This window comes from Zootermopsis nevadensis, unplaced genomic scaffold, assembly GCF_977971745.1.
Source record: "Zootermopsis nevadensis isolate Lab colony 2312 unplaced genomic scaffold, Znev_1.0 Znev_ptg000024l, whole genome shotgun sequence".
NCBI lineage: Eukaryota > Metazoa > Arthropoda > Insecta > Blattodea > Termopsidae > Zootermopsis > Zootermopsis nevadensis.
The window spans coordinates 5,795,256-5,821,243 of NW_028259156.1; the positions used below are offsets into that span (position 1 = coordinate 5,795,256).

The following is a 25,988-nucleotide window of genomic DNA, read 5'->3' on the forward strand; positions in this document are numbered from 1 at the left end:
AACAGCTGAATAATATACAAATGTACAATTTAAATGCAAACACAACATATGCATTAAAAAAGTCCCACCAAGAAGACTCATACTAGCATATCTGACTTTTGCACAAACACCAGTCTACTATGCTGTCCATTTGTCTAACAGTAAATTTGGATGTCCAAGTAAAGTATAGTCTTAAACATCAATTTGCCATGGAACATAGTCTCATGACTCCAAAGTCCTTAAAAATAATTAATGTTCTTTTAAGATTAGGCAAACATGCTGACATCTTTGGTTAACACTATCTGGTACATGTAACTGAAATGGACGTACAAATAGCCACAAATGGAGAAACATGAAGACATTAATTACAAATGATCAGAATTATGCTGCCAGCTGTTTACTCACATTACTTCCAGTTTTGGACCTAGAAAATTTGAAGTACGAACGAACGAATTTTGCCTTAGCGTCGTGTTCTTATCGCGGTTACGTTCCTGTCAACAGAAACCATTCTTCTTGTCAGGACTCGAACCCAGTGTAGAGGCCTTTGTTTCGGTAATTTCCTCTTTGAAGCAGAAAAACTCTGATCCTGGCTCCTTTGTTCTCTGTCGCTTAGTTTCGGAGTTAAAGAAACCGCCCTTGAAGGAAATCGAACTCAGGACACTTCCCAGAGTCCTGACCTTCCAGCGTTCTCTCATTTGTCTTAAGGAATAATTACGCCATGTTTCTTCTGCACGAGCCACAAGCAAACGGGTAAAGCAAAGCCAACCCTCAATTTCAACTTCCGCGGTATTTATTATGGGGGAAATATGGAAGTTTTTTACAAATTCATCTTCTGGGCCTCAGGACAATTTTCGGATTTGTGATCTTGGTCAATCAGATCCTTTCACAGGAACAAACAGAATTTATCTTAGCTCCATCCTTCCCTAGTGCTTGCTGTCCGAACAACAGAAAATATCTTTGTCGGGATTCGAAGGAAGGAAACATTTTTCTCTGGCCCAGGGGTGATAGGCTCATCAGCGCCCGAAACCCCCCAACACCATCATTCAAATTAATAAATTATACTGAAACCGGGCGGTTTCTTTTAAATAAGTAATAAGAAGAGGTACTGGAATTTCTAAAGCACACCTGCAACAATCTCTTCCGTGCATGCCATAAGGATCATTATTGATTTCTTATACATGCAGTATAATTGCCTGAATGAACCGTATTGCACGTCATTCCTTTACTAATTATTACGTCACAGCTGTCGTCCGCATTGTTGTATTAGTATATCTATCTTCTTTTTTACTATTTACTATAAAAATTTGTGATTAGTCGTTGTCTTCAAGAAATGACGTCATCAACAATGTCAACAGATATTTCTTTACTCGGCATTGTTGTGGAACACAACAATGCCGAGTACAACACAACAATGCAGAGTAAACAAATAACGCTTCACAACAAAGAAATCAAAAATTATCAACCCAGTCGCATTGTCACTGCTCCAGAAGCAGCACATCGCATTCTTGAATATTGACTGACAGTCGGCCTAAAACATCAGAAAAGTGAAAGAAGAAGTTATCAAGTATTTGAAGTACCAACTCTAACAACTCCTACAAGGTAAACTGATACTCATTCGATATATTACGATTATGAAAGTATCATGAAAACTGACTTTGATCGATTTTAAGACGAAGATTTGCAGGGGTGGGGCTGGACGTAAGTAGTTGACTGAACAAGAACTGTTGGTCTCTGAACAGCGACGTAAAGAACTACAACATCAGACCTATTTAAGAAATAAGTAAAAGCGAAGGGAGACTTACATTGATAAACGAGACCATATTAACGACACATGTAGAAAAACAGACGAAGATTTGCAAGGGTGGGATTGGACGTAGAAAGTTGACTGACCAAGAACAATTGGCCTCTGAATAGCGACGTAAAAACTTAAACATCTGACCTATCTATCAAATAAAGAAAAGCGAAGGGAAATTTACATTGATAAACGTAGAAAATCTTATTCAGCAAGAACAGAAGAGCAAAAAACAAACAAACGATGATTTGTAAGGGTGGGGTTGGACGTAGATAGATGACTGACCAAGAACTTTTGACCTCTGAACAGCGATGTAAAGAACTAAAACATCAGACGTACTTAACAAATAAAGTAAAGCGAAGGGAGACTTACATTGATAAACGCAGAAAAACTTATTCAACGAGAACAGAAGAGCAAAAAACAAACAAACGAAGATTTGCAAGGGTGGGGTTGGACGTAGAAAGTTGGCTGACCAAGAACAGTTGGCCTCTGAACAGCGAGGTAAAGAACTAAAACATCAGAACTATTTAACAAATGAAGGAAAGCGAAGTAAGACTTACATTGATAAAGGTAGAAAAACGTATTCAACAGAAACAGAAGGGAAATAAATCAGACGAAAATTTGCAAGGGTGGGGTTGGACGTAGAAAGCTGACTGACCAAGAAAATTGGCCTCTGAACAGCGATGTAAAGAAGTAAAAAATCAGATTAAAGAAAGTGCTCCGAATAAGACACTAAATTAACATCCCGAAGGGGGATAGTTTAGTGTCTTACTCAAGATTTTAAAACGCATCCAACCCCCCGAAGGAGGAGTTAGTCAAAAGTTTTAACCCGCCCATTGGGGGGGGGTGAGAGTTAGTTTAGTTTCTTACTCAAGGGTTAAAACACTTGAATGAGACATAAACTATCCCTTCCGAAGGGGGGTTAGTTTAGTGTCTTACTCAAGAATTTAAAACGCAACCAACACCCCGGAGGGGGGTTCGTCAAGTATTTTAACCACCATTCGGGGGGTTGTTTAGTTTATTACTCAAGGGTTAAAACACTTGAATGAGACACTAAACTAACCCTTCCGAAGGGGGTTAGTTTAGTGTCTTACTCAAGAATTTAAAGTGTTTAAACCCCCCATTCGGGGGGTTAGTTTAGTTTCTTACTCAGGGGTTAAAACACTTGAATGAGTCACTAAACTAACCCCCCGAAGGGGAGTTAGTTTAGCGTGTTACTTAAGATTTCAAAACGCAACAAGTGTTTTAACCCCCCATTCGGGTGGGTTAGTTTAGTTTCTTACTCAAGGGCTAAAACACTTGAATGAGACACTAAACTACCCCCCCCCCGAAGGGGAGGTTAGTTTAGTGTCTTACTAAAGATTTTAAAACGCAACTAACCCCCCGAAGGGGGGTTGTCAAGTGTTTTAACCAGCCATTCGGGGGGTTAGTTTAGTTTCTTACTAAAGGGCTAAAATACTTGAATGAGACACTAAACTACCCCCGCCGAAGGGGAGTTATTTTATCGTGTTATTTAAGATTTCAAAACGCAACCAACCTCCCAGAAGGGGGGGGGGGTTGGTCAATTGTTTTAACCCTCAATTTGGGGCGGTTAGTTTAGTTACTTACACAAGGTTGGTGGCGTTTTACAAACTTGACCAACCCTCCCTAGGAGCTCCGAAAGGAGCGCCCTGCTCTAGTAACTGAAAACAGTCAAGGAGGCCAAGTTACCACAAAAACTTTTCTGATATTTGGGTAACCCTACAAATTGCACAGCACTTTACTTTTGAGACATCTGGTGGCATCCGTGTTAGTCGACAGTAATACAGAATGAAGCTATTTTTGTGTTTCCAAATAATAAAACTATTTACGTACGAGGATTTATCAATGAATTTAATGCTCGTGTGCTACTCGGAGCTACTGAAAATGCGTCGTTAAATAAACTACGAATAAATAAAAATACATGGTATACTATAACCACACAAAATCAGCAGATTAATTATATTAATTACAGGCCTCATCATTAAACGTGCGTCGTTTAATACGCCCGTAAAATTACCCCAGATACCAACATCCTAACAGAGACTCGAACCGAGGACTGTGTATTCGTGTCTGTGACCTTAGACCCTGCAATTTCCTCTCCGAAACGAAAGGATTTTGTCTTGGCGCCGTTCCTTTATCGCGGTTGCGTTCCCGTCAACAGAAACCATCCTTGTTGGGACTCGAACTCAGTGTCGAGGCCTTCGTTTCCGAAATCTCCTCTTCGAAGCAAAAACTCTGATCCCTGCGCCCTTCTTCTGTCTCGCTTAGTTTCGGTGCTAAAGGAAGCTCCCTTGCCGGAAATCGAACTCAGGACACTTTTTCCAGAGTTCTTACCTTCCTGTGTTCTCTCATGTGTCTAGAGGAATAATCGCGCCATGTTTCTTCTTCAGGAGCCACAAGCGAACGAGTAAAGAAATGTCAACCCTCAATTTTGAATTCACACATGACCAGTGGACACTGCGGTATTTACTAAGGGGAAATACGACAGTTTCTTACAAATTCATCTTCTGGGTCCCAGACAGTTTTCGGGCTTGTGACTTTAGTCAGTCAAATCATTTCCCAGGAACAAAAACATAATTTGCCTTAGCGCCACTCTTCCCTAGTGCTTGCTATCCGAACAACATAAAACATCTTTCCCGGGATCCGAACGGGGGAAACGTTTTCTTTGGCCCAGCGCCCGGGCCCCTCAAAAATCATCTTTAAAATTAATCAATTATACTGAAACCGGGCGTTATTTTTAAATAAGGGTATGTCTCTTCCGATTATTTTTAAATTTATTCTCTCCTTATAGGGAAAGTACTTTCTATTATGACTGAATACAAACAAACTATAAGCTAGAGTAATTATCTTTGTTTTGTTTCTTCAACTACCAACAATGTGCAGATATTGACCGACAATGGTCAGCTTTTACGTGAACACCTGCTTGCATAACAATGTAAGAAAAGGCATTGGAATTTCTAACCCACACCTGCAACAATCTAGCCTGAGCATCCCGTAAGGCTCTTTTCTCGTTTCTTATACATGCAGTATAATTGCCTGAATGAACCGTATTGCACTCCATTCCTTTACCTAAGAAACTAATTGTTGCGTCATCTGTTTACTCGGCATTGTTGCATTAGTATATATTGGCATCAACAATGGGCTTTCGTTATTGGTAGAGTAGAGTGGACAATCGGAGTTGAGCTTTTGTGCTGGTAAAACGTTTTAGAAAATAGAAAGTGCTTATCTTATATAAGAATTATTAAGAAATCTGTGACGTGGACGTCGTGGTCTCTTACAATTGAACAAAGTTTGAGAAATCTGTGACGTGGACGTCGTGGTCTCTTACAATTGAACAAAGTTTGAGAGACATGGAAGGAGGTGAGCTGGCCTTTCTGAAGGCCCACCTCCCTGAAGTGTTCCAACAGGTCCAGAAGCAGATCCTGGACGCCATCGCGGCGGAAAAGCAAAGACAGCGGGCAGCAGTGGCAGCAGCATTAAATACAGCAGCTACGACCGTGGTCGGAGGGCCTACTCGAGCCAACACTGGCAAGAGGAAAGCCAAAGAGTTGGACTTGTCCAATTCGAGCGGTTCGTTGGAACCCGCATCCAGGCGCCCGACGCCCGGGCCACTGTCCGGAGCCCAGTCACCTTCTCTGCCGGCACCGGCAAAAGTTCATCGGCCCGATGGACCGTCGGTAGCAGCAACATCATCCACCGCTTCCATGAGCAGGACAGTGCAGCCCTCAGCCAAGGGACCCGGCTCCCAGCCGGGACCCTCTTCCTCGATGGAGGTGACTGGGGACCTGTCCGGGCCGCTCACTGGTGTGTCATCTGACGCCGCTTCTTCTTCCAACGCTCAAGTGGACAAAACGGCTCCGGGGGAGCGCCGTAACAAAACCCCGGTGTACGTCTCTGGGGTGAAGGACGTACGCAGCTTCCTGCATAGGATTCGCGCGGAGTTGGCCTGCGGGATCGTGGCGCAGATGAAGGGAGACCTTCTGGCTCTTGTGCCTGAGACCGCCGACGGGTTCCGGGCCACCGTCAGGGTCCTGCGGTCCCTCGATGAGGGCGAGGGTGTGAGTTTTCACACATTCTCCCTCCCTGAGGATCGGTGCGTGCGCCTGCTGATTAAAAACCTGGGAGTGCGCATGCCTGAGGCCGAGGTACGCGAGGAGCTGGCCGCCATGCACATTGCTGTGCAGGGGGTCATGCAACTGCGATCGAGGCGCCGGGCCATGGACCAGGACGGTGACCGTCCCCTTACGCCACACTTTATAGTGTCGATAGCACGAGGCCCCGACGTGGCGAAAGTGCGTTCCCTTACTGAGATCTGCGGTCTGCGGGTCAAGGTAGAAACATATGTTGCACCAAAGGGGCCCATGCAGTGTAAACGGTGCCAACGCTTCGGGCACACGCAGCGGAACTGCGGTTATGCACCCAGGTGCGTGGCCTGCGGGGACGCTCACCCATCCGGGTCGTGTGCCACCCCCAAGCAACAACTTAAGTGCTGCAGCTGCGGAGGCAACCACACTGCGAACTATAGAGGTTGCAGTAAGTGGAAGGAAGCCAAGACGGCCGCTGCACAGCGTGCGAAAGGGGATCGCGGCCGAAAGGACGACGTCTCCACGCGCCTGCCAGCGCCCAAATCGGCGCTAGCTAAGCCTTCCCTCGAGCAGGAGAACTTGGGCCCTGGGTGGAACCACGTGGTCCGTGGTGGCCGCGTCGTCAAGGCTGCGGCTATGAAGAACCCCGCCCCAACGCCAACTGGAGCCATTGTACAGACTGAGCGGCAGACTATCCCCAAGGGCGGCCGTGCCAAGCCCGCTCGTCCTGTGGCGCCGGTGGCAAATCCCACAGCACCTGCTCTCAAAAAGACTGACCCCACCCCACCCAAGGGTCAATCACCGCTCCAGGACATCTCAGATATCCTGGAAACCCTCTCACCACGGGTCTGCATTGAGTTGACACGACGTCTCCTCGCCGCGATCCATTCACTCCCCCCCGGGGGGTCTCGTCCGCGAGCCCTCCTCAAAACCGTTCTCCTCTTCATGGCCGACAATGACTGCACGGCCTAGAGGACACGGTAGCAAGGCCTTGCGGCTGGCTTACTGGAACGCCGACGGTGTCCGCGACAGGAAGCTGGAGCTGGAGCAGTTCCTCGGTGACTACGGAGTCGATGTTTGCCTCCTGAACGAGACGCACCTCACGTCGGGTCGGGCCTTGAGGTTCGCGAACTACGTTTGCCACCGTACGGACCGCCCGACGCTAGGGGGTGGCACAGCGATCCTTGTCCGCAGGGGCATTGATCATTACCCTGTGCCGGTATCGGGTCTACAACAACTAGAAGCAACCGCCATTCACCTGGTACTGGCAACCAGGAAAGTCAAGCTAGTGGCGGCATACCTCGCACCCACCCGGCCATGGATAGAGTCGGACCTGACCGAGTGCTTGAGCGGGGGTTTCCCGGTCCTCTTGGCTGGTGACCTCAACGCGAAACACACGGACTGGAATTCTAGCCTTATCTCTACTAGGGGCTCGCTCCTGCGTGATTACGCCAACAGAAATTCCTGCTTCATCTACGGGCCGGATTCTCCAACCACGGCTCCCTACACACACAACGCCACACCTGACGTCCTTGATATTGTCCTCATCAAGGACTTCGTCCTACCGGTGCACCTGACTGTCTGCCCCGCACTCAGCTCAGATCACCTGCCCGTCCTCGTCGACACCACGTGCCGATCGTCCTTTCAAAACCTGCCTGATCGCCCGGACTTCGCGAGAATGGACTGGGCTGCATTCCAGGCTTGCCTCGAAAGCAGACTACCGGGGAACCCCGTGGTAAACGACGAGGAAGAAATTGACAAGTGCGTCGAGGAGCTGACCAGTGCTATCCTGGAAGCCACAGCAGCGTCCGCTCCCAAGCTTCGACCCCGCATTGACAGGCGACCGCTTCTACCCGCTAGTATTCGAGATGAAATACGCCTGAAGAACCGGCTGAGGAGGCGATGGCAGGTCACAAGAGACCCCGCTCTTAAGACCCAGGTCAATCGACTCCAGAGGTCGGTGACCTATCGTCTCAACGAGTGGCGGAACGAACAGTGGAGCGACACGCTCGAATCCTTGGACTGCGAGGACCAGTCGCTTTGGAAAATGACCAAGCGTGTGATGCGAGTCCCCACTCCGTCGCCCCCCTTCTTAGTGATGGGAGGACTGGCTCTCTCGAACCCCGAGAAGGCAGAAGCCCTAGCCGACAGCCTTGAGGTCCAGTTCCAGCCGGTAGACTACCCGTCGGACCTGACTACAATTGACATGGTTAACGAGGCGATGCGAGCATACGAGTATGCCCCTGTAAATGAACCAAAATTAACCAGTCCATCGGAGGTCGCCCAGGCCATCAAGGGACTCAAGCTTGGCAAGGCTCCGGGCCCCAACGGTATACCGAACAGGGTCCTGAAACATCTCCCACGACGCGCGGTAACCTTTCTCACGAAAGTGTTCAACGCGGTCCTTCGCAGGCAACACTTCCCCTCGGCATGGAAACACGCTCGAGTGGTGTCCATACTGAAGCCGGGGAAGGACCCCACGCTACCTTCTTCCTATAGACCCATCAGTCTTCTCGACACGGTCGGCAAACTCTGCGAGAAAATCCTACTAACGAGGGTCCTACACGAGGTCAGTGAACGCGGGCTGCTGCGCGACGAGCAGTTTGGGTTTCGACCCAGACACAGCACATCGTTACAGCTGGCTCGCCTCGTCGAAAGGGTCAACAGAAACCTTGATGAGAAGCGGCTAACCGGCGCGGTTTTCCTGGACGTGGCCAAAGCCTTCGACACAGTCTGGGTCCAAGGCCTCCTATACAAACTGACCGTCCTCAACTTCCCGTCGTACTTGGTAAAAACCATCTCTTCCTACCTCGCTGACCGGACATTCCAGACATCCTTCCAGTCGGCCATGTCCACACGTCGTACCATGCGGGCTGGAGTTGTGCAGGGCGGAATTCTCTCCCCTGTGCTCTTCAGTCTGTATGTCAACGACATACCCACACCGTCCCGCCACGTCGAGTTAGCACAATACGCGGACGACACGGCTCTAGTAGTCACGTCCCGTAGCCCAACGCTTCTCGTCAGGTATCTGGAGACCTACCTCAGTAGACTTGAGCTCTGGCTCAGGGCCTGGAGGATTGCTATCAACGTCTCGAAGAGCACCGCGGTTCTCTTCATTTCCGCGAGAAGACACATCCAACAGCCCCGAGCAGTGCAGTTCCTCGGACAGCCGATCCAATGGGTCAAAACAGCACAGTATCTGGGGGTCACCCTTGACGCCGGGCTTACTTGGTCGGCGCACGTCAACCAAGTGGGAAAGAAGGCAGCGCAACGATTAGGTGTGCTAGGCCCGCTTATCAATAGGAGAAGTGGCCTGTCAATCAGGAACGGTGTACTACTCTATAAGCAGCTCATCCGTCCCATAATGGATTACGCATGCCCGATCTGGAGGTCAGCTGCCCACAGCCACGTCCAGAAGCTGCAAGTTCTGCAATCCAAGTGTCTTCGAATTGTTACTAACGCGCCCTGGTACGTTAGTAACAGGCAAATACATGAGGATCTGGGGGTCCCTTTCTTTGCCGACCACATCAGAGCACTAACTGAGAGGTTTGACTCGAGGTTAGCTGGTGTGGGGAACCCCTTAGTTCGGCAACTCGGAAGACACTCGTGCCGAATGAGGGCTGCCAGAGTTCACCCAAGGGCAACCGAGGGCGACTGATGTTCAGCAGGCCAGCCGAAGCCATCCCCAAAAGACGGCCAAGTCAGCACAACGAGTGGTTAGACTACTCGGCTACCCTGACTGAGGTTTTCCGTGCTTTCCTCAGTTGTAAGGCGAATGCCAGGGTATAACTTAATAGGGGCACGGCCCGCCACCCTTCCCCCCGATCATGGAGGCCATCAGCTGAAGTGATCTTCCCCCCATGCCGCAGAGGCCTTCAGCCGAAACGGCCCCTCCCTCTCTGGGTTCATACCCCAGAGACCCAACCAACCAAATTCCTTCGACAACTTGCCTGACAGGATAACCTCCCATCAGCAGCAACAAATCCCAGTTTGAATGGTCGAGGCTCCCGCCACGACGAAACCCCGTTAGCGTTAGCAAAATTTCCGTTCTTATATTACGACCGTTTACCATTTCCAGCAATGCGTCTTGTGCGCAGGAATGGTTTCACCTAGGTAGGGACGATGCTTGCGCTTGCGCAGGCCTCTGCCCTCAGTTAGCTTCTTTGGTTGGTTGGTTGGCTTTCGTTATTCAGAGGCCTTCAGCCGAAACGGCCCCTCCCTCTCTGGGTTCATACCCCAGAGACCCAACCAACCAAATTCCTTCGACAACTTGCCTGACAGGATAACCTCCCATCAGCAGCAACAAATCCCAGTTTGAATGGTCGAGGCTCCCGCCACGACGAAACCCCGTTAGCGTTAGCAAAATTTCCGTTCTTATATTACGATCGTTTACCATTTCCAGCAATGCGTCTTGTGCGCAGGAATGGTTTCACCTAGGTAGGGACGATGCTTGCGCTTGCGCAGGCCTCTGCCCTCAGTTAGCTTCTTTGGTTGGTTGGTTGGCTTTCGTTATTGAGTAGGAGAGACAGATTGAGTCGAGTAGGAAAGTGGAGGACAAGCGTGTGTCCAGTGGGAAGAGTGGTGAGAGAGATGGACAGGAGTCGACTGGCGGTGGGACCGAGTGGAGAGTGGTGTGAAAACCGACCACGCGAGTGGAGAACGGACAGAGGTCGCCCAAGGGCAACCGAGGGCGACCGATGTTCAGCAGGCCCACCGAGGCCGTCCCCAAAAGACGGCCAAGTCGGCACAACGAGTGGTTAGACTACTCGGCTACCCTGACTGAGGTTTTCCGTGCTTTTCCTCAGTTGTAAGGCGAATGCCAGGGTATAACTTAATAGGGGCACGGCCCGCCACCCTTCCCCCCCCCCCGATCATGGAGGCCATCAGCAGAAGTGATCTTCCCCCCATGCCGCAGAGGCCTTCGCCGAAACGGCCCCTCCCTTTCTGGGTTCAAACCCCAGAAATCCAACCAACCAAATTCCTTTGGACAACTTGCCTGACGGGATAAACTCCCACCAGCAGCAACAGATCCCAGTTTGAATGGTCGAGGCTCCCGCCACGACGAAACCCCGTTAGCGTTAGCAAAATTTCCGGGTTTTTTTATATTAAGACCGTTTACCATTTCCAGCAATGCACCTTGTGTGCAGGAATGGTTTCACCTAGGTAGGGACGATGCTTGCGCTTACGCAGGCCTCCGCCCTCAGTTAGCTTTTTGGTTGGTTTGGTTGGTTGGCTTTCGTTATTGCGTTAAGACCTGAGCTGTGAATCGGTTGTAGAAGGAGTGCGTCGTGGAGTAGATAATTTTGTGCTGTTAAAAACGTTTTAGAATATCACAATTACTTGTCTTACATAAGAATTATTAACAAATCTGTGATACTGCCCTCCACTCTCTCCATCGAGTGTTGTTGAGTTCATATTTGACTGTCTTCATTTACAGTTGTGTAAACAGGATCATGACAGAAATTTATTCAAGCTTCAGAAATAAGGTAAGTTTAAACCGTAGATGAACAAACTAGTATCTAGTTACATGTCTGAATACTTTATAAGAAATGCAAATAATGTAGCCCGTTAATTTACGTTTTATTCGTGCATCAATAATAGGCAAAATCAATCTTCGTTTCTGTGAAACTAATGACAGTTCATCAGCGAAAAGTTGGTGGAGCCTGAGATCAAAGAAGTAACATACTGAGTGGGCTTATAAATAAATTATATACGTGTAGGTTTAAAATCCTCCCGAAGGTATCACCACCTTGTCGGGTGAGGAGCCTGAGGGGATGAGACCGCTGATGAGACCTAGACGTAGATGGGAGGATAATGTCAGACGGGATCTATGGGAGATAGGAGTCGAAGGAGACTGGATTTTGTTGGCCCAGGACAGCGTCCGGTGGAGGGCTTTGGTTAATTCGGTGATGAACCTTCGGGTTCGGTAAGCCATTTAGTTAGTTAGTAGGTTTAAAATTACGTGTGTGTTTAGTCTAAGGAATCTCGCTGCCGGTGTTCTGCGGAGGTTCCGTGTATGTTCGTAGACTCATCTCAGTAACTTTCACTTTGATTTTTATACTTTTTCATGTTTAATGTAATAATTAATTCGTCCAATACAGCACACCGTGAATATTGCAAAGGCCTGACGTAATTTAAATAAACATTTCAAAATATTAATTGAATAAAAATTTTCTTGGATATTATCCATCGTCTAGTAAATATAAAACGTAAAACGACGTTTCAGAGATGGGGCTCTATCTCCGTCTTTAGGTCCCTACTCAGTTGGGCTCACTAAATAGAGCTAATCCCTATCTCCGGACAAAGTAAATAAAAAGGCATTACCACACCATCCATCCGTGGGACGTAAAAGAATAGTATGTAGAAATCAAAATTCATAAACACGATAAAGCGATTAAAAAACTCACAAAAGGTGGGAATAAATACACATGAATATTAATTCGAAACTCGATGCCCACCTTGGATTTCTTGAGATATCTCCTATTTGGATACCTGTCATCTCTCAAGAAATCCAAGGTGGGCATCGAGTTTCGAATTAATATTCATGTGTATTTATTCCCAACTTTTGTGAGTTTTTTGTCTTCTGGCTTTAATCGTGTTTATGAATTTTGATTTCTACATACTATTCTTTTACGTCCCACGGATGGATGGTGTGGTAATGCCTTTTTATTTACTTTGTCCGGAGATAGGGATTAGCTCTATCTAGTGGGCCCAACTGTGTAGGAACCTGAAGACGAAGATAGAGTCCCATCTCCGAAACGTCGTTATACGTTTTATATTTACTAGACAATGGATAATATCCAAGTAAATTTTTATTCAATTGACTCTTCACCATCGTCAAGAAGTTTTAGATTTGATATTTCAAAATACTAGATTATATTGGTGCGTCTAGTTGTGGATATAACTATATTATAATTAAGTAATCGACTCCATACATAAGTATTTGTAAATGCATGCGCTATAAACTCATTTGTCGCATGTCTTGACTTTGAGAAACTGTCATTGCAATAAAAAATAAGACATTGTATCTTAATGAAATGCTGTTTTTTTCAGATGAGGTCGCATTTTACAGAAGTAAATTTCTACAGATTACTGGCAATTTGCTTCGCTGTTTTGACCCTGGTACGTGCTTGTTTTATTATTGCTTACTATACATTCTTTGATTAGAGGGAACTCAAATAACGGAGGTAGTGTTTGTTTTTAGTAATTACAAATTTAAAATTACATAATTAAAATACCATTATCATAACTGTATGGAATATTATTTTTTTCTAATTAAGCATCTCTAACTGTATATGTTCTTGGTGTGCAGGGGAAATCCATCCATGAGTTATCAGCTGGTCACAGGGAATTGATTTTTCTCTCCGATGGCAGCATTGTAAGCCCAGACAGGCAAATATCTTTGTGGGAGAAGTATTTCGGCCCGCAGCCAGGTACGTACTGTATCATGCCAAAGGCCAGTTGTTATCTGGCTTGTGAGAGCGATGAAGTCTCTGTCTCAATTGAAATCTCGCCACCCAGCCGTACGTTTTGGTTGAAATTTGTATGTTTTCATAATGCTTGTGGGTGTGACGTATCGAGAGACCATAATGCATTGATCCAGTTACAGCGATGTTAATAAAAAGTAGTAGGTCTGCGCAGTTTCAAAAATAAGTATAACCAAAAAGGTCACTTCATTCGAGAATTATTAATTATAATATATTACATAAAATTGTCTGCGGTCAGGCTTCGATATTTTGTACAGTTAACTTCTTGAGTAAAAAAACCCATCAAAATTTCTCCTTATTTTATTTATTTGTGATTCTGCTCTTCTCGTGATCGGTTTTGTGATGAGACTTAAACTCGCATTAGATGTGCGTTCCTTTGATACAGACATGCAACTTTACGACACAAGTCAAGTAGCACACAGGATAAAGTGTTAGAAGTAAACAAACAAAGTTTCGTCATTAACATTTTTTAGCGTAAATTGCTGTCTGTGTAAACTCTAAAATCGAGACTTTTTTTCTTCCAGTCCGTAAGGTGGTGCAGGATGTGTGCGCGCTGTATGCCGCTTTGAAAATCCTGACAGGATTTATGATGCTGTATGGAATATTCACGGTGAGTAATGTGTCCAATGACGTTTCAGAGGCCCTTGTTGCCTCCATCATCAGCATATCTGAAACCTTATTAAAGTTCTACCAGTCTATACCTCACAACAACCCAAGATACATCCATCTTAATACTTGCTGTCATGAAAACATGAATTCTCACTTATATGATATTTTTGTTTACTAGGACAAAGCGCAGTGGGTGCGAACAGGCCTGAGGGTTTCCTCGATTATTCTGCTGAAAGATTTGTACACTGATATCTCGTGCATTTACTATATAACAAGTCATATCAGCATTGAGGCATCCTTAAACTACATTACAATTACCGACCATCTTATTCGTAAGTACTGCTCATACTAATGCATTTCTTGCACTATTCTTAACTACTGAAAGTGTGATATGATTTTGGTTTTATTATTCATTTTCGAGTGTTTGAGAACAAATTACCGAAATAAGTTGTACTTTTTACCAAGTAGTATTAGGGTGATTAAATCAAATATGAGATTGGTAGGGCATGTAGACATAGAAAATTTGATAAAATCGTACCAAATTCTACCCAAGTAATCTCTGGTGAAGAACATCTTCTTACTTCAGAAACAGACGTTTAATTGGGAAGATAATATTATATTTTATAGAAATGTGGCTTGAGGCTGAGGAATAGATTTACGTTACTCATGACAGGGCACAATGGTGGTATTTTGTGAATATGACAAAGGACCTTTGGTTTCCATGCAAGCAGGTAATTTCTGTAATAGTCAAAGTGGTTACTGAGATATGTACATTTGTGGATATTATTTGCTTGGTAACATCCACTTGCGTTCTCTTATTTTCCATTATCTTATTCCTTTGTTTCTCTTTACAGTTTTGGAATTCGTCTTGGGAGAAGCGACCCGTCGGTTTGTAAATCTTAGAGAAAGAAAACCCGAGAAAACGGATTCAAACATAAATGAAGTAACTTTCTGCAGATTACTGGCAATTTGCTTTGCTGTTTTGACCCTGGTACGTGCTTGTTTTATTATTGCTTACTATACATTCTTTGATTAGAGGGAACTCAAATAACGGAGGTAGTGTTTGTTTTTAGTAATTACAAATTTAAAATTACATAATTAAAATACCATTATCATAACTGTATGGAATATTATTTTTTTCTAATTAAGCATCTCTAACTGTATATGTTCTTGGTGTGCAGGGGAAATCCATCCATGAGTTATCAGCTGGTCACAGGGAATTGATTTTTCTCTCCGATGGCAGCATCGTCAGCCCAGACAGGCAAATATCTTTGTGGGAGGAGTATTTCGGCCCGCAGCCAGGTACGTACTGTATCATGCCAAAGGCCAGTTGTTATCTGGCTTGTGAGAGCGATGAAGTCTCTGTCTCAATTGAAATCTCGCCACCCAGCCGTTCGTTTTGGTTGAAATTTGTATGTTTTCATAATGCTTGTGGGTGTGACGTATCGAGAGACCATAATGCATTGATCCAGTTACAGCGATGTTAATAAAAAGTAGTAGGTCTGCGCAGTTTCAAAAATAAGTATAACCAAAAAGGTCACTTCATTCGAGAATTATTAATTATAATATATTACATAAAATTGTCTGCGGTCAGACTTCGATATTTTGTACATTAATGACAAAGGCGCGACAGTTAACTTCTTGAGTAAAAAAATTGATACGCAGTGTCGGACACTGCCGCAGTTATTTTCGTGAAAACGTCAATCGTGTACAGTATATTGAAATTAAACAAAAATTTTAAAGTAGTTGTCGGCCCCGGTACAAGTCCAATTTTGGGCCCTCGTCGCCATATTGTGTATGCCAAGTGGGCCCGATGGGTCTGGGTCGACCTCCATTGCACTCTCCATCTCATCAGCAACGAAATCCACATCCAGGCTCGTCAGATGCCGCCTGAGTTGTCAGAGCGCACTTACGTTGCCTATATTCGCGGCGGTACTGCGCGTTGGTTTTGGGTCCGGGCCCGGCGTTTTCTGTGTCATTCTCTTTGGAATTTTGTGCTCTACGCATTCGTGCCCGATTTTTGTAATTCTGGTTGTACTTTGCCCTCATATATCGCGACATTTTAAGAAAATCGGGAAATTTTCAAACTTTTTCAAATTCACAGCCTCGTATCTTTTTGAGTTTTTGAGATACACACTTGGAGGCGAGGATGAGTTGTAACATATATTCACTCCTCTTCAAAACAACACTTGGTTCACTCGGATCGGATAATTAGTCTCCGAGATATGATCCCGTGTCGAATCCGGAAAGTCGAAAATCGTGGGTTCACTTTGCGCGTGCGCAGTTCGCGACATCCGGCCGCCACGAATGTCGGAGCGGTACTGGCACACATTGTCGTCCTTCCTCTTTAAAACGAGACTAAGATGGCGGCGCTATGTCTATTTTTAGCCGAGTTATTGATGTTTGAAATTACTTCGACAGAAACTGTCGCTCATTTGGGCGCGATTGCCTCCCCACACCCGGCATCGATTTTAAAGACGTTTTCTCGTCAAAAACTATCCAAATTTCTCCTTATAGAGTCTTAAAAAACTCATCAGTACTATTTGTGATTCTGCTCTTCTCGTGATCGGTTTTGTGATGAGATTTAAACTCGCATTAGATGTGCGTTCCTTTGATACAGACATGCAACTTTACGACACAAGTCAAGTAGCACACAGGCTAAAGTGGTAGAAGTAAACAAACAAATTTTGGTCATTAACATTTTTTAGCGTAAATTGCTGTCTGTGTAAACTCTATAATCGAGATTTTTTTTCTTCCAGTCCATAAGGTGGTGCAGGATGTGTGCGCGCTGTGTGCCGCTTTGAAAATCGTGACAGGATCTATGATGCTGTATGGAATATTCACGGTGAGTAATGTGCCCAATGACGTTTCAGAGGCCCTTGTTGCCTCCATCATCAGCATATCTGAAACCTTATTAAAGTTCTACCAGTCTATACCTCACAACAACCCAAGATACATCCATCTTAATACTTGCTGTCATGAAAACATGAATTCTCACTTATATGATATTTTTGTTTACTAGGACAAAGCGCAGTGGGTGCGAACAGGCCTGAGGGTTTCCTCGATTATTCTGCTGAAAGATTTGTATACTTATATCTTGTGGATTTACTATATAACAAGTCATGTCAGCATTGAGGCATCCTTAAACTACATTACAATTACCGACCATCTTATGCGTAAGTACTGCTCATACTAATGCATTTGTTGCACTATTCTTAACTCCTGAAAGTGAGATATGATTTTGGTTTTATTATTCACTTTCGAGTGTTTGAGAACAAATTGCCGAAATAAGTTGTACTTTTCACCAAGTAGTATTAGGGTGATTAAATCAAATATGAGATTGGTAGGGCATGTAGACATAGAAAATTTGATAAAATCGTACCAAATTCTATCCATGTAATCTCTGGTGAAGAACATCTTCTTACTTCAGAAACAGACGTTTAATTGGGAAGATAATATTATATTTTATAGAAATATGGCTTGAGGCTGAGGAATAGATTCACGTTACTCATGACAGGGCACAATGGCGGTATTTTGCGAATATGACAATGGACCTTTGGTTTCCATGCAAGCAGGTAATTTCTGTAATAGTCAAAGTGGTTACTGAGATATGTACATTTGTGGATATTATTTGCTTGGTAACATCCACTTGCGTTCTCTTATTTTCCATTATCTTATTCCTTTGTTTCTCTTTACAGTTTTGGAATTCGTCTTGGGAGAAGCGACCAGTCGGTTTGTAAATCTTAGAGAAAGAAAACTGGAAGAAACGAATGATATGTCTGCTGGCCTAGGACCAGGTCATGACAGCAATGCCACTGAGTCAGAGGCTTCCTTAGTTACTTCGGACAGTCTATAAGGGACTTCCATAATTGGTTCAGGTGGAGGTTGTCTTTCTGTCTCGTGTTGTTAGGGCATCGCTTCCCAAACTTTTCCCTTCATTACCCAAAACCGCTTATCAGAAAGTCCTTTTTACCCAATGCAGGTAAAACACAAACTGCACAGAAAACATATTTTAAACATCTATAAACTTTTTAGCAGCCACAACAAATTTGGTAATTATTCACCATGAATATTTCATCACCAGGTCCCAGCTAATGAGTACAAAGCCACTGCTCCATCTCATTTACTAGTTCTGCAAAATTGGGAGGAATTGGAGACAGAGCAGACCTCACATCGTATTTGTTGTGGCTGCCAAATGTTTTAGGGATGTTTAAAATAAAGACATTGCAACAAAAATATTGTTTGCTTCCTATTTTTTACCGATCTCTCTTCACTTTTCATACATGTTTTCTGTGCAGTTAGTGTTTCACCTGCATTGGGTTAAAAGGACTTTCCAATAAGCGGTTTTGGGTAAATCTAAATCTAAATAAATACTTGTTAGCCCAGTAGAAACTTGGGCCAAATGATCAGAGGGGATGCTGAGTTCAAGCTACGCCTTACGAACAGGAGGACGGCCTGTGCCTGATGTGGTCTTCAAATCCACTCCCCGAAGACCATAGAAAACCTCTGCCACATGTTTTATGTGATTTTTGATGTTGATGTCCTGATGGCACTTAAAATGCTGGTTCCTCTGTTATTGCAAGTCTCGATTATTGTTATTATATATTTTAATTATGTTTCGTTTTCTTATTTCTTCTTCCTGTCCTCATTCCTCAATTTGTATTCTGTCTAAAGATCCCACATTGGCTCCATTTTTGTCTGTTCTCACCTATTTCCCTCCCCCTCCCCCTCCCCTCATCTGTCTCGCCAAGTTTGGTGGTAATAAGTTTGCATTATTATCTTATATCTGAATGCATACATTTTTTTATTATATTAGCAGCTTAAATACAATTTTAAATAGTGAATAATTATTGCAGCATCTTATTCTATGCTCCCCCCCCAATTCGAACACGTAACATGGTGTATTAGTCTCAAAAAGAAATCGCGGCTGTTGGCAAGGGACCGGTGTTATTATCTTTGTCTTGCTGTACTATGAAGATCCTTACCTTCTATCTCTGGACCTCTTCTGTGTCCCTGTACCTTTAATCGTCCTATACAGGGACATCATGTTGATACAGAATTTTGATCACAAGAAACAACCAGAATTTCACTATCGACAAAATCTAAACACATCACTTCACTAAAACACACAAACACTCAAAACAGAACACTGCTCACTAATTAACCTTTGATAGAGTCACTTTGACACTCTTATGCACAATATGTCTTTTAATTAGTTGCGAAGTGATGTGCGGATTTTCGGGAAATTTTTACTAAAAATTATGAAGTAAGTGCCTTAGATCACAAATTTGATTATTCAACGAAATGACCAAAACAGTGTGAACAATTGAATGTGAAACATAATTTGAATCATTATATTATTTGTTTACGATCTTATTTGAAAATATTGGCACTAATGGGAACGCACATTGGGTAGTTGCTATGGATACGAAACTAAGAAAGCGACAGCAGACTTCACTGTACTGCCTTGAAACTGATGGTTGCAGAATTATCCTTCTGCAGTTTTTAGAACAATTTTTTAGAAAACTAATAGCTTCACTACCCCCACTCTTATGTTCAGACCAACTTTCGCTTATGTTCATATCTGCCTCCAGGTTCGTCGTGGCCCTAATACTTCAGTAATGTTAGTTGGCATTAATATAATAGAAGACACTGACTTACTAAGGAGAGTCCCGTTAAACGATCAGTTACAAAAACCTCATGTTTGGTTGTAGTGAGGTTTCTTATTCAAAGCTGCAAAATTGTTTAGGAATTATTAGTACTTTTTAATATTTACTATTAAACTATCAGTATGTCGCAGTGTTATGGATGGAAATTCGATAAATGCTTTCATCTCTTATTAGTCTTTATTGACCAAAGGCGAAAAAAAACTTTGAATATCACAGAAAGAAGTATCATTCTTAAACCGAACACATTCGAAATTAACAACTGTGCCTGGTTTCCGAGCTGCTGGAAGCGTCCTGACCAGGACTCGAACTGAGGACAATTTTCTGGAGTTCTGACCTTTCTGTGTTCTCTTCCTGATATCATACCCCAAATTTAATGCAATCGATTTACCCGTTCTCGAGCTACAAGCGAACAGGCACACAATTTCAATTTCATATGTCAGATGAAAGGACTTTATGTGGGCTGTTTTCAGCTACCTCAGGACAAGGACCAATGTCTTACTACAGACTAAAAACGTAGAATTGGATTCGTCCGTTAATGACGTACCTGTTTGCAGTCTCGGCCAGGGTGCCGATTATCATGATTGTTATTATTTGTGATTTTCATTCGAAGTGGCTGGAGAATAAACATTACCATTTACCTCTCATCTAATTCCGAGATCTCGAATATGTGACGCTATAACTCCATGTCTTCGTTTCGTTTCAGGCAGTGCCAGTTTTAAATTGGCTAAAAATTCCAAATTGACGGAATCACAATCAACTTACTTTCCGGGCTCTCAAGACCGACCAGCTGTCCGGAAACCCTTCCCCTCAAACAACAAAATCCAGTCTCCTTCGACTCCTATCTCCCATAGATCCCGCCTGACATTTTCCTCCCATCTACGTCTAGGTCTCCCCAGCGGTCTCTTCCCCTCAGGCTTCCCAACCAATACCCGGTGCACACCTCTTGTCCATCCATGTGCGCTACGTGCCCCGCCCATCTCATTCTTCTCGACTTAATCACCCTGACAATATTAGGGGAGGAGAACAGATTTTTAAGCTCATCATTATGCAGTTTTCTCCATGCCCCATATTATGATAATATAAATATATTACGGGTATACATAAAGTAATAGATGGAGTAATCATTATACTGCACTTTTGTGACACATATGAACATTAGTATCTGGTACTGATGATGATCTGCTAATAATCGGAGTTTGTCAGTACGGTATTCACATTATGTATTTTTCTGATCAAGTGTAATAAAAGCTAGCAGGTTAAAAGTGTGACTTATGGACATTTACAACACGTAGGCCTCATTTTCCCTTCAACCTTGTTAAATATTCATTATTCTTCACTTTTATTTACGTGTGTGAAAATTTTGCAACCCACAACTTCTGATTAACCAACACATGACTTTTTTTATCTCTTAGTTTCTATTAAAATAATTAATGAAATCCAGTGCGCACTCAGTTATCATCAGTCACGTTCAAAATATATTACAGTACACACACAAAAGATAAAATATGGTAAAATTGCAACTGCGATAACATAGAATATAAACCAATGAGAAGCTTCTGGTTTGCGAGCCATGCACACACCTAAAGCCGTGTGTGTTACGATTTTCAATTGTCAAGATCAAGGAAACAGTTGAAAGACGCGTTTCAGTTTTGAAACATCCGTCTCTTACTCCACGAGAGTTCATTTGTATTCGAATGCGTGCACTCATTTTTTATTTATTCACAAGGGGCGTAGAAGTGACTTTTGTTCGGTTGGGAACACGTGATTTAATGCTCTATTATTCAACGTTAACTTCTGAGTCGAAGTAATTCTTCGAGAAAGTGGTCAGAGGTGCAACAAGGAACGACAATCAAACTGTCGGACCAGCTGCAGAGCCAATCAGCAGAAGACAGGAGCTCGCCACGAAAATACTATCTGCCTTGAAAATATTAGTTTTAATAATTCAGTATATCAGTGTGCATTCTGCTACCTGGTAATCAGTTTATTGGTGAACTCCCCCACCCAAATTTCTTCATTCCTTCTGAGGATTCTGACCTGCGAGTGTTGTGTTGTTGTCAGTTGTGGTTTGGCTGTTTATAGAGAATTTGCGATTCGATCCGTCCGTCTCTGTGAATCCGCTGTTCGTTGAAGTGTTTTGTTTTAATTGTCTGCATATCAAGAACGAATTAATGTTTCAGCTGCTTTCGATCTGCGGTAAGTAATTGTTTGCTTTGAATTGAATTGATAAGAAGATGTTTACAGGGAAGTGAGATGAGTTTATCCAAATAAAATTCTTCTTAACTTACTGGGAAATACAATTACTAAAACAGGGATCAGAATAAACTTCCAAGTTGACAAGGCGAAAAATTTCGTTCTCTAGGAGTAGTAATTTATTTGTCGCGAATTTAAATGTACTGCGAAATATTAAGTAGAGCCGAAAACGCCTGTGATGGACGTTGTCGAATATTTATTTTTGTGCTTTTGTTCAGTATATTAAGTCCTTTAAAGACAAGACGTTTAGATATTATTAATTATTTATTATAAATGTAGTTGGGCTTTTATGAGAATGTATTTGAATCAGATTTATAATGTTATTGTCAGTTTTAGGCGATAAGAAGGAGAAAGGGCACAACTGCACTGACCAAAAGTCGACAAACCCAAAAGCTGTGATTGTTGTGGAGTTGAAGGTTGTGCATAACAGCAGACTCCGCTCCAGGTGGTGAAGTTATTTCCTGGTTATTTAATTAACAGTACTGCCACTCTAAACGATAATTGTGAAAATGAAGTAAAAATGTTCCACATTGTGTATTGAGCACGTTGCACCAGTGCGTCATGCTATCAGTTACCCGTTACCTGAAGACGGTCACTGACGCCAAAGCATGTTGTAATGACAACTCTTGAACAAATAATTATTGTTTAATTGAAGCTTAAATTTTTATAAATGCAATGGGAACAACAATAACAAATAGAAATGAGGTCCATGATGAAATTAGGAGTAGAATTCATTCGGAAAACGCTCGATTGTATTCACTACCCAAAATACTGAAGGTCAGGATACATAAAACAGTGATTTTGTATGGTTGTGAAACGTGGTCTCTTATCTTGAAGGAAGAACGTAGATTACAAGCGTTTGAAAACAGGCTCCGATGGACTGGTCATGTAGCGAGCATGGGAGGGGGGTAGGCAAGGTGTGCATGCAGATTTATGGTAAGGAATCCTTATGGAAAAGACCATCGGACAGACCAAGAAGGAGATGGGAGGGTAACATTAAGATGGATCTTCGGGAGTTGGGTTCTGACGATGGCTAATGGATGGAGCTGGCTCAGGATCGTGGCCAGTGGCGGTCTTTGGTATTGTCGGTGTTGAACCTGCGGGTTCTGCTACCAGGGAGTTAGTTAGTTAGTTGGTTAGTTAGCTTTACTTACAAGGTTTTTACGAGGCATGCGGAGAATGTAGTACACAAGGGAAAAATAGAGAAATGAGTATAGAATTTTAGTCGGAAGACCTAAAGTAAAATACCACCAGGGTGGATAATATTAAAAAGTATCTTAAAAGGCGTAGAATGCCAGGGTGTGGACTGCATTTATCTGGGTCACTGTTTACTTTATTCCCGGATTAATTATTACTAATTGTCAAAAATGCCTCTTCTTACTGGAGTTTCTTAATTAGGCACGTCGGTATTTTGTCATGAGCTGAGTTTGTAAGATCGCCATTAATCTTACGTCCGCATTTATCAGTTTTCTAGTTGAGAAAATTAATAAACATGGCTTCAGGGCGTCTGAATCTGAACAGACGTTTGCTGCCATTTTATCTCCTGCTTTACTTTTATTTACTTTAATTAGTTTAGTTCAGCGTATCTCAACTTCAAATGGTCTTCCACGGTTTATAAACACGTAAACTTACGTCACTGAAATTGTGTTTATGAATATTGCAGTTGTGAGTGATTTTGGTACAATTCACCTCTTCTTCGGTTCATGTTGGGGTCAACCATTTTTATATTTAATAAAAGAATGGCAAAGACCTTTCTTTTTCTTATACATTTCTTATATTCACAATTTTCTAATATATTTATTTGCATTTTTCTCGTGCAAGTGTTTTGTAGCCACGTCAGCATCAATAAGATATTCACCTTTTATAGCTTAAAGTCGCCTAAATAATATTTGAACATTCAGTGGTAAATCAAAGAAGACAACTCAGACATTACAAGGGTTAATGTTTCTGAAGTAAATAATCGCTGTTTACGCTGCAGAACTCCGAATTGTTTATTTTTAAAGCAGATTGTGTTTGTAGGTGTCACTAAGTCTGTTCCGTTTATGTGCTAGAGAGTTGCACTACATGGCGTAATGATACTTCCATTAACAAAGTTGACATGAGCTATGAGTACATGTACTTCGATACTGGGAGTGCCGTCGACAAAACACGTTAAACAGACGTCTATCAAACATTGGATGCGTCTTTTAAATGAGGTGACTATAATGCAGAAATTATACAGTGACGGTGCGTGTTAATGTGATTTTTTGTATTCAAATGACTTGTGTCTTTAATGTCAGCATGGAATAATTAGTCTGTAGTGCCATGATGATGCTGTAAGTGTAAGTGAAATATTTATTAGTGTTGTGATTTTAGATCTTGTGATTCAAAGTGGCAAGCCAGACAATCATTATTTTATTGCGGTCATTAAATAGGACTAATTGTTTATATTTATACACACGCAAGCCGACTCCAGTGAGAAGTTGGCAGAACACTGAGATAGGCTTTCATACTTGTATGATAAAATAAAAAATAAAAATTGCTTTCATCATCACAACCTCAAATCCTACATAGAACGAAATATGACTGGTAATAAGACAAATGCGGAGGGGTGCGTTGTTAAACTGTGGGCCAAGTTAAGCATGCCGTAGATAAGCGAAAAGTGATTACAATTTTGAGCCTTCTGGGTTGTTTTGGATCTCCTATTCAGAGGCCGAAGTTTCAGTCATGTAGCGTAAGTAGCAGCGACCATTTGTTATCTTGAGAATGTTGAAATAAAATATGCATACAAAAGTTACATGAGGGTGTGATGAACTTTATCCTCTATTTCACTTATCAATATGTGTTTCTGGCAGTAATCAAATCCCCGTTGACCAGTCTATAAGTAGCTTCTTCATGAGCTCAAGATGTAAGGTAAACCAAATGTTACTATAAATATAGTTGTGACCATGTTATTGTTGAAGCAGTTTAGGAAATAAATTCAGATGCCTTTTCTCCTTCAAGTTTTTCAATCTATATGGTGAGGCTAGTGGGGATACTATAATTGCATAATATGCAATCTTGTGGTTTCAGTGCATAACATTCATTAGTACTGATTATTACCAAATTAAAACTTGGCAGATACGACCTCAAATCTTTGATATCATGAAGATGTATGTAGTTGCTAATAAACAGCAAATGTGTTTCCTATAATTTGCATGTTTTTGTTATCATCTGCAACCAATCTAAATTAAATATTTTATCAGTTACCATCATGAAAGAGAATTCAAAGTACACCTTTTTATGCTTGCCTTGTGGTTAAATGAATATCTTATTAATTAGTAAACATTTACTGTTGAAAGAGGGCTTGTTTGAGGCACTTAAAGGGATGTGGTAGTATGGAAATTATAACAGCCATAAGTCAGAACTACTTATCAAAAACTTGTCTTCAATAAACAGTCTTTCTTGAATCAAATGAAAATATTAACCAATTAATCTGATCAAAAGTCATGCATACTCTTTTAATGCCTCAACAAATTATCTCTGAACAATTATTTTCCTTAAAATGGTACTTTTCTAAGTTGTTACAGCCTGCAGTCTGGTAGACACGGATAGACGTTTCAGAGGTGCTTGTTACCTTCATCATCAGGATGATCATAATTGCCTTGGCAGTGGAGCCAGTAAGAACGTCTGAAACATATGTAAATTTCTACAGGGCACAATATCCGAGAAGACAGAACCAGGAACCAGATGCTGATACTTCAGGGTCCTGAGAGAGCTTCACAGTAACAAGGGACAACTCTGATTATCAGCTGGGATAAACATGACATGGACCACCCCTATTTGCTTGCCGTCAGACAGCATGGCATACTATGTGAAGATGGTTGAGTAGCATACGAGGATGGTCTTTTAATGCACCAGACTGGGATGAGAGGATACCATTCTTGGTGCCGGCCTACAGAACATCAACCCATGACACCTCATGTAACAGCAAGTTGACACAAACAACCAAGAAAGCAGATTTAGTTTTGACATTTACAGGAAACACACTACCGCAGATCACTCTTGTCATCCATTTAGACACAGATGAACAGGTACGTAGTATTCAGTGAATGGGATAAACACATACCAAATGGTG

General features: G+C 42.8%; 1 protein-coding gene across 3 annotated transcripts; it reads left to right on the forward strand.

Moving 5' to 3' along the window:
* Positions 1 to 1,288: 1,288 nt before the first annotated feature.
* On the forward strand, positions 1,289 to 18,589 carry LOC147872714 (uncharacterized). Of its 3 annotated transcripts, XM_087355040.1 has the most exons (11): positions 1,289 to 1,578; positions 11,315 to 11,363; positions 12,931 to 12,999; positions 13,190 to 13,310; positions 13,889 to 13,974; positions 14,152 to 14,305; positions 14,828 to 14,964; positions 15,155 to 15,275; positions 16,733 to 16,818; positions 16,996 to 17,149; positions 17,672 to 18,589. In XM_087355040.1, exons 2-11 carry the CDS (start codon positions 11,331 to 11,333, stop codon positions 17,827 to 17,829), a joined length of 1,119 nt encoding a protein of 372 aa, XP_087211166.1. In that variant the 5' UTR covers positions 1,289 to 1,578; positions 11,315 to 11,330; the 3' UTR covers positions 17,830 to 18,589. The 3 variants fall into 3 exon arrangements, with proteins under 3 accessions (XP_087211166.1, XP_087211168.1, XP_087211167.1); XM_087355042.1 differs by lacking the exon at positions 11,315 to 11,363; XM_087355041.1 differs by lacking the exon at positions 1,289 to 1,578 and having other exon boundaries at positions 10,954 to 11,363.
* Positions 18,590 to 25,988: the final 7,399 nt, after the last annotated feature.